Source organism: Hydra vulgaris, chromosome 15 (genome assembly GCF_038396675.1).
Source record: "Hydra vulgaris chromosome 15, alternate assembly HydraT2T_AEP".
NCBI lineage: Eukaryota > Metazoa > Cnidaria > Hydrozoa > Anthoathecata > Hydridae > Hydra > Hydra vulgaris.
The window spans coordinates 22,329,988-22,340,000 of record NC_088934.1 but is presented as its reverse complement, the minus strand read 5'-3'; the positions used below and the strand labels follow the sequence as shown (position 1 = coordinate 22,340,000).

General features: G+C 30.0%; 1 protein-coding gene across 1 annotated transcript in view; it reads right to left on the bottom strand.

Moving 5' to 3' along the window:
• LOC136092385 (steroid 17-alpha-hydroxylase/17,20 lyase-like) overlaps positions 1 to 7,867 on the bottom strand; it is a 17,776-nt gene extending 9,909 nt beyond the window's left edge. The window contains exon 1 of the mRNA XM_065820516.1: positions 7,510 to 7,867. Within this exon, the coding sequence (XP_065676588.1) occupies positions 7,510 to 7,852 (343 nt within the window). The 5' untranslated portion in view covers positions 7,853 to 7,867. The remainder of the gene's footprint in view (positions 1 to 7,509) is intronic.
• Positions 7,868 to 10,013: the final 2,146 nt, after the last annotated feature.

Sequence of the window (10,013 nt, the reverse complement as noted above, 5' to 3'; positions counted from 1 at the left end):
TGTGAAAGTTTGGACCGAATTTTTGATATCACTCACCAGAATGCGCAAGCACTAATCAAGATCCCCGAGGATTGAACCTTCTTGAACGCTCAGAGACAAACCAGAAATCGTTAAATGGCAGGAGTAGATCAAATTTTGAAGCAGAAAGTGGAATTAAAAGAAAGTAACCAGAAAAATGAGGAATCTCATCGTATGAAATTAAAGAAAGATATTGAAGTTCTAACCAGCAAGGTTCCATTATTGTTGAGCAGTAGCACTGAGACAGATGAGGATGATACAGCGAGTGAGGAAGAGCCAGTCGCTTGTAAGAGATTAAAAGAGCAACCATTGTCATTTAAACCAAGCAAAATCACACTTATTACAAAACGTGTGGCAGCAGCTTTGAATCGAACTAAAGTAACAGACAGAGAAGCTCCCCATCTGATAGCTGCTACAGCTGATACTCTTGACCATGGCATTCAGGTGTTGCCACTGAGCTATAATTCCATTTGTTGGGCCACGATGAAATATCGTGAGGCATTCGCAACAGACTTAAACTCACTCCTAGTTCAGCATTAGTTGGTCACTGGGAAAAAAAGCTGTTGCCTGACATCACTGGGAAACAGAAGGTTGATAGATTGCCCATTCTTGTATCCGGTGTTGAAACAGAACAGTTACTAGGCGTTCCAAAAATTACTTCCGGGATTGGAGAAGCATAGGCAGCCGCTGTAGTACGATGTATCGGTGACTGGAGTGTTCGTGACACTATAAGAGGATTATGTTTTGACACAATTGCTAGCAACACCTGTCAGTATGCAGATGCATGCAGTCTGATACATAAAGCTCTTGACCATGAACTTTTACATCTTGCATGTAGGCATCATATTATGGAAGTTATAGCTCATAAGGCATTTTCTATAATAAAAATAGCTAAATCTACGGGTCCAGATATTCTGTTTTTTATGAGATTCCAAGACAATTGGAATCGGATTGACCAGAGCAACTTTTAGTCAGCAGCAGAATTGGTAGAGATTGCTGATTTCAAAGCTCGTTTAATTCATTTTTTTGAGACAAATATTGAAATCTATCAACCTTGAGATGACTACAGAGAACTCTTGGAACTAACAATCATCTTTTTAGGTGGAACTCCACGGCGTGGTGTTCGTTTCACATCACCTGAAGCTTTGCATCGGGTACGCTGAAGGCTAGAATTATTTATTCATTCAAAATGTGGATGTTCAGGTCTCAATTCAAACTGAAAGTTGAATTTCAGTTTGAATTGAGACCAGCAAAGAAAAGGGAATTTTTCAGTTTCTCTTGTTTATATATGACGTTTGCATTAAAGCATGGTTCCAGGTTCATCGTGCAGTTACAGCGCCCGTCAATGATCTTCGTTTGCTACGCCAATTGTCTGAATACAGAAATCAAGCCATTATACAGGCTACAGTTGCAGCATTCAACTGCCATCTGTGGTATTTGATTGAAATAACTATTGGTTTAGCTTTCTCTGATCCACGAACTGATTTCAGCGAAAAACAGACAATGATCAGCAATATGCAACGTGTACAAGCTGGATCATACCATCCGCCACCAAGACTTGACTCTAGGTTTGTCGATGCTTCACAGCCACTGAGTGCATTTGTAACCTTAAACACCAGAAAGTTCTTTGAGATCTTGCAACTGAGTGATGTATTTCTGAAGTTTTCACCAGAACAGTGGAAAGAAAACAGTGACTACGTTGCCTCAGAGCAAATCGTGTTGGCTCTAACCGTAGTTAATGACTCCGCTTAATAAGGAGTGAAACTCATGCAGGATTACAATTCACTGCTAACAAAAAATGAAGAACAGAAACAGTACTTATTGCTGGTTGGCCAGGAACATCGCCACAAATTTCCAGATTCCAAGAAAGGCACTTTGCAGTTGGGACTTTCGAAAGCCGAATAAGTTTGTAATGGCACTGAAGATTGACCGTATTGACTACTGTTTAAACATAAACTACAAAATAACTAAAACTGATATAACTATCAGTCCTACTTATGTTTTTATTTAATAAGTGCATTGGTACAGCTGCAACTGTTGAATAATAATAAATTATTTGCTGTTGATATTCATGTGAAATACTTTAATCCACCAAAAGGTCGCTTTTTGCGATGTAAAATTGAGAATGGGAAACGATTTCATACTCCAGCAGGATAACGATCCAAAGCATACCGCTAAGAAAACAAAGGTAAACTTTGACACAAATAGCATCAATGTTTTGGAATGGCCATCTCAAAGTCCGGACTTAAATCCAATAGAAAATTTGTGGTATTTTTTGGACAGAAAAATTGGCGATCGAGCATTTACACGCAAAGAGGATTTGAAAGTAGCTATTTTGAGCGCATGGGGTAATATAACAACAGAAGTGACCCAAAATTTGGTCAACTCAATGCCAAATTGTCTAGCTGAGGTCATCAAGGCCAAAGGAGGCCCCACTTGATACTAATCTCCACGAAGTTTGATGAATTTGACATTATTTTTGAACTGTACGATTTTTTTTTTTTGCATTAGATTTTATGCATCATTAAATCCATTGTGTAAAATTTATTAGGTTTGAAAGACAATTCATTCACCAATGCAGAAATAAATTCTTAAAACTTATCAAGAGAAACACCGAGAAAAAAATTCTACTTTTTTTTTTATTTAAATAACTTTTTTATTCAAAATTTTTTTAAATTGTATTAAAATTTCTGTTAATTATATAAAGCTGATGTAAACTATTACAAAATATTATTTTTCTAAACTACTATTTTTTGCAAAATAAAACTTATAAATATAAACGAAGACATTGCAAGAATTATAAATTTATTGTATATAAAGCTTCAAGCGTAAATTTAAGAAAGCAATTAATAGTAGAATATCCATAAAAAAGTTTTTTTTTTAATTATAAAAAAATAAACTCTTTAGGGGTTATCTATAAATTACGTCACGCATTTGGGGGAGGGGTTAGTGGTTTTGTGACGACTCCATACGGAACTTGTTACTAAATTATTACAATGTTGTGACAAGGGGGAGGGGGATAGGGTCTAAAATGGTCAAAAACTGCGTGATGTAATATGGGGACAACCCCTTATAAGATGATAGGGGGGATAGAGTCTAAAATGGCCTAAAACTGCGTGATGTAATTTGTGGACGACCTCTTATAAAATGTCGTTTAAAGTTTGTAATAATGTGTTTTCATTTTTTAGATAAAATCAATCATAGTAAACAACAATCAAAACAAACAAACAAAAAAAATTAAAATATCAAAAGTGGCGCTAATATAAAATAAAATTTAATGTGTACTTTTTTTTTAGCTAATAATTTTTTATTTCGTTTTTTAATTTTTTTAATTGATTTTTGAGTAAATATTTTTGTTATCGTTTGTTATGAGAAAATTTCTAAATAAATATTTTTGCTATTGCAAGAAGAAAAATTAAAGTTTTTTTTAATATGTTTCTTTTATGATTTCTTTTTTAAGCGTCGTAGTACATATTCTTTTTTTTTTTTGCTGAACATTTTTGATGGAAAAGTTAGAATAATAAAAAATAAAAAAAATTTATAGAATAGAAAAAAAAAAGTTTTCTTTGTTTTTTCTTAACTTATTACATTTGTAAATAGCGCGAATATCAAATGTAATTTTTATGCAAACTTTTTTATGTAATCGTCTTTCAGACTTTATAATTGGTTTTTATAACGTTAATCGATTCTTTTATTTTATGGCTTAAACGATATCTTTTAGGCTTGTTTAAGGTGGTACAACACCAAATATTTTCCGAAAGTTGAAAATTTTTGATATTTCGCTCATTTGACAGGCAACTTATTGCAGATTAATAATATAAAAACCTTATTCCCAACTTATTTATTATTAATATCGATAAATAAACTAAAAAAAGTTTATATAGGAATGACAAGAATATTTAATTTTCTTTTGCGTTTTTCTCCGTTTTCAAACTTAGATACGTTGTAAACGTGATTGTAAACGTGATATCTTGTTAAGCAGAAGTGCAAATCACTTCAAATTTTCAGGAAATGTTTGTTAGACTATATTCTAGGGAACGACATTTCGAAATTTTTGAATTCTGCTCCAATTTTTTTTTTTTTTTTTTAATTTGAAGCTCTACAAAAGTTTTTTTTAACTTGATGTAAAAAAAACTGATATAATTTTTTATGTACTTTGAAAATCATAAAATCCAAAGGTTAATACCTTACCTGACATGTCTAGAACATATGTAAAAAATTTCATGGACGTTGTGTTAATATATATCAAGTTATTGTGTTTTGAATTGACCATTAAAATGAATGTTTTTCGATAAATTCGAGGCAAAATAATCGAGGCAAAGTAAAATAAAGTATAAAATAGCATTCTAAATTAATGAAATTTTAATTGATATAAAATTTTTCTTTTTTTTTTTTTTTAGAGCATCTTGGAATATATGGTGGTGTACCACTCTAAATATTAGAAAATGATAAAAAAAATGATAAAGAGCTCGATCGAAATGGATTACCCTCTTACGTTAAGTGGCTTACGTTAAATTGGCTATGAATATTACGTTAAATTGAGTATAATATTAAACATAAATATTACGTTAAATTGGCTATAAATTGGCATACGAAAATGGCGCGCCAGTTTACGCTTTAAAACAAGGCCTTCTTATAATTCTCACGCAACCATATAAAAGCTAAAAACTAAAGAAACTTAATTACAAGAAAAACAATGAACAAACTGAACTTTAATAAAAGTATTTTTACGGATGAAGATTACCTATCTTCTTATGCGACCGAACTGCTTAATTGAATAGCCCTGAAACATCTCATAACAACATTGGCTAATATGTCTTAACTTCACTAACTGGCCAACTGCTTTTCACAACTCAGCCCGATGATGATGATCCCATACGAGCAACTCCAACTGCTAATAGCACTTATATTGAAACACAAGCAAGTTCCTTATTTCATAATGTTTATCATATCATAAGTATGTCATCAAATCTTTCCAGACACGTTTGTTTCAGTTCTTTTTGATGTTCAAAAAACATTTTAAACTAAAAAGGCTCTAAAACCGCTTTTTTTTAAGAAACATTGTCAGATGAATCAATAGAACTACAAATTTCAACCAATGAGAGTACATACAATCTTGATGATGATGGATTCAATGACAGCAATGATGATACTTTTGAAATGCTTGAAATAAGATTTAATGGTTTATGGATGTGGAAAAAAATTAGAGCGTAACTAGGCGAAAGGCGCCTATGATGGCATAGCGCCTATGATGGCATACCGGTCATATTTTCATTAAAATTGGTTTGGGTAAAAAAATGATTAGACCTACATGACTATACTGACTTTATATTAGTTTTAGTGAAAAAACGTCCCTTGTGCACAAGTATTGTTTTTATAATCAACAAAAATCGATTTTGGGATGTGCTGTTGTAGTTTTATTTCCTTCATATATTTAAGATTGTGATTTTACTATTAACTGTGCAGAAATGAAATTTTCATGCATTTTATATTCAAGTTTTGTGCATTTATTGAAATAGTTACTTTAATTTTATCTTTTGAACAAAGCAGACACAGCTTGTTTTAATGAAAATGATGACTTTTACCCATGATGGCATACTGACGAGTTGGGGGTGTTGAAATATTGACGAGTTGGAAAAACCTTTTTTTTTTTATGATAAAAACTTATTTTTAAGTAAAGTTAAAAGAAAGCGATGCTCCAAAACTTTTTTTTGGTCCAAAAAATACGTAAAACGCAATATATCCTATGCGCATGCGCAAAATTTTACAATGCTGGTGTGTAGCATGAAATGGTAAATTAGGATGGTTTCGAGTAATTTCTGGCTTTTCTGAGGGAAGACTCTAAGGTTAAATGAAATCATTAAGTTACCCTCGATCCTAACTAGCCCCATCCTCCCCTATGCCATCATAGGAGCAGTGTTTGCCTATGATGGCATACTTGTACTTTTTTTTGCAATAAGAATAACTTTTAAAAAAAATAAAACTGATGAAAACTCCCAGAGTAATTATTGTTCTAGATGTAACAAGGAATGTATTCATATCAAAACTTTTATTATTAGTCCTCAGAATACTGAATAATGAAGCTTCAAAGTTAAGTATGCCATTATAGGCGCCTTTCCCCTATACAAACAAAAATTGTTCAAAAAGCTGAACTATGGTTATGAATATGAGTTTTACAAAATAAAAAATCCTTAAAATAGGTTTATAAGAACTAATAAAGCATCTGCGAAAAGACCTTTTGGATTATCGATTATCAAAACTTTTGGATAATGGATTATCAAAACTTTTGCATTATCGATTAGCGAAACTTTTGGATTATCGTTGTCTTTTTACTTAAAAAGGAAAATAGAAGGTCGTATAAAAAAAGTTAAAGTAAAGATTCCAGTCACAATTGATTTATTATTTTTGATAAATTTTTTTTCCATACTCCCAGCAAATAGTTTATATAGAAATTTCAGTGGATCTATATTAGGATTTTGAGCGATCCACTGTAGTTTTGCTCATCAGTTACATAGTGGACCATGAGTGGTAGCCGCCAAAAATGGCTAGCCGATGACTAACCACTACACCACATGTTAAAAAGTGTACGGCTATAATGGATGCTACTAATGATCCAATAAAAAACCGATTAGCAAAAACTTTGAAGAGCCGTCCAAAATGCCTATATAGCGCTACAACAATAAAACGCCAATAAAGTCCAAAATGCCTATATCGCGCTACAACAATAAAACGCCAATAAAGTCCAAAATGCCAAATGCGCAACAACAATAAAACTTTATTAAAATTAACTTTAAAACTTTTTTTGCTTATTATAAAAACTATTATTTGCTACCAACTCAAAATAATATAATAAGAATTTGGCTCGTCAAAATAAATAGTAAAAAAAGTTCTATAAATTTTGCACCTAATAAACAATCAATTTTAAAACTTGTGCCAACTTAACTCGGAATTTTTCCAACGGAAAAGTGATACAAAAATAAATTTTGCATTTAAGTATCGGACCATCAAGTAAAGAACCATGGCCTCACAACACTCAAAAAGAGTAGAAAATATGATTTAATCCAAATTTTCAAGTGCTTGAAATTAACTAAATAAACCTCCAAGTATCTTTTTGACCTTTAAGTTGCCCATTAAGATCAAAATACAGTATCAACGACTCGCGCAACAACAAGTATTAGGCTGCATACAAAGACGGAAATTCTTTATGAACCGTTTTGTATTGCAGTAGATTACCTTTAATACAGAAATTTTTTTGTTTGATTCAAGATTAAGTAAAAACAAGTTAAGTTTACTTAATAAAAACTCTACATTATTATTTTAAATACTTTTCTGTTGATAAAACAACTGTAAATTAAAACTAACCAATTTTGTTTTTACAGATTTTTTGCTTTATAATTATAATTATAATCACAAAAAGTTGAAAAACTATTAAAAACTATTACCTAATATATAGATTTAAATTTTTTTTTTATTTAGAGTAGTTTCACTTACTTGGACCTTTTGGACGACCAGCAAATTGCCACCCTTTTTTAACTAGTACTTCTTGAATTCCTTCTAAACTGTTGACAATTACATATCTGACTGAACCAACGCTAAAACTAAAAACATCGCCATATATTTTTCCTAAGTTAACCAACTCTTTATATGGTTCAGCTTTTCTTATCAAATAACCATTTCCAATAAATGGTAGTGGTATTGGTCCTCTTGGATAATGCAAACAATCAATTAAATGTTTAATGTAAACCCATATAGTCCATATCAAAGGTGGAATAAAGACTGCGCCAATAACTTCAAGAAACATTTTAAAATTATGTCTAAGAAATACTATAAACATAATTATTTAGATGCAACATAATAGGTTACATAAAGCATAATACATACAATATAAGTGGTATTTTCTTAAAAAAAATAACAAAATTTATTTTAAAAAGATTATACTGGTAAAAAATATTTATGAATACGTATTTAATGTACTTGTAAATATAGTGTGTATGTATGTAAACTAATGTCTTATTTATTTTGCTGTCTTCATAACTAATCTGTGCATATTATAAAGTCGAAAAACGAAATAAAGCTCAAGAAAAAACTTTTACGACAAACCAAACAGATAAGTACTTTTATTTCAATCTAAACGGTTAGTTTCAAATCTAAACAGCTCTCTGTAACGAGACATCACGGTCTTCTTTGAGTTTCCATATTCTTTATTCCTTATTTTTATTGATATATTCATTTATATATATATATATTTTTTTTATATCTTATATATTTTATAAATATAAACAATAGCTGTAAACAATAAATGTAAAAAAACAAAAAAATAAAAAAATAATAAAAAAAACTGGTTACCATTATTTTTACGGACAACGGGGGCTTGTTGCACATGGGTAAAATTACATAGTGTTTCAAAGGATAATTTTTATTTTTTATTCTCAAAAAGGTTTACATCATACAATTATAACACGTCAGCAATAAAAAATTGTAACAAAAAAATCTTATAGACACCCTAAAACCTGTTGAGCTTATGATTAAAATTAAAATTACTATTATTATTTTTTTATTCTTACTTCTCAATATTTGTTCATATAACATTTACATGTTTGTTAACTAAAGGTGTAATGTTTACAAGTTTCGTAAGAGAATGTCAGAAATTAAAATAGTACGATTATAGTATGATTATAAACTGTATTATCAAATAGTAAAATAGAATTTATAATTAAATTAGTACGGGGAGGACTTCAAGAAGATTGTAATAATCTTGCTAGCCCATACAATGTCATCAACTTAAGTATTAGTATATAATAGGTAAACTTTATTATTCTTTAAATTGAAATAAAATCAAGATAAAATAAAAATTAAACGAAAACAAGATACCGCATAATAACTGAAATTTTTTAAGAAAAAAATCAAGCGTTTTCTTTGGAAAAAATAGCTTTTTTAATGTTATGTTTGAAAAAGGCAAAGGTCATTTCACAAGTCAGTTCACTTTGCAGTTGATCTCTATGTAATTTACTTTATCATCTGCAAGAAAATTCTGAGTGTATGCCTAATTTCAGGATCAGGTTTTTTAACTTTGTTTTTAAAGAATTTGATTAATTTTTACAAGTTTTTGGCATAATTATTACTAGTTTTTTGCCACGATATGAAATAGGGAATTAGATAATAAGGAATATTTTGCTTTCTTTGTATGGTGCAATAAAGTTTCCTGTTTCTCTTGTGTTATATTTATTAACGTTATTAAAAAAAACTTTATTTATAAAATGATACGGTACTGATCTAATTTAAATTTTAGCATAAACAATATAGCTGATACTTCTACATCAACAACAATTTATGCACGTGATCGTTAAAAACGTTAAAAATAAGTCATGTTATGTATCCATATCTTTTAGGTAAAATATGCCACTTGCAAAAATCTTTTAAATTTCTTCATTTTTGCTATTTTGAAATAAAAAAATTTTGTAATATTGAGCCAGAAAATTTAACGAGAGCTACATGTGCTATTAAATATAGCGTGATTGTGTGGCGTAAATGTGGGCTATGTGTGGCTATGACATTTATACTACTTAGTTGGCAGTTGCATAGTAATAATTATATCACTTAAGCATTTTAATTGCTATAAGCATACATTACCCACATCTACGCCATTCCATAAATCGAGTATTACTATCACATTAGGCACGAATTGAAATTTCTTGTTGGGGAACATTCAAAAGTTTTTAAAAAATATAATTTATTCAAAGTCATAAAAAATCTACAAAAAATTATTATTAACAGTAAAATTACACGTGTTCCAGATATAACTTGCACGTCTATATTCAAAAGTTACTGTCTTTAGATATAACTGTCTTTAATATATTATAAAATCTATACGGAAATCATATGCAGAAATACTTTATATCCAATATTTTTAGAAATGCAAACAAAAGTAATTAGATTTTTTGTACTGAAATTATATACTTCTCATATTTTTCTTAAAAATTTCAACTTTCATAATT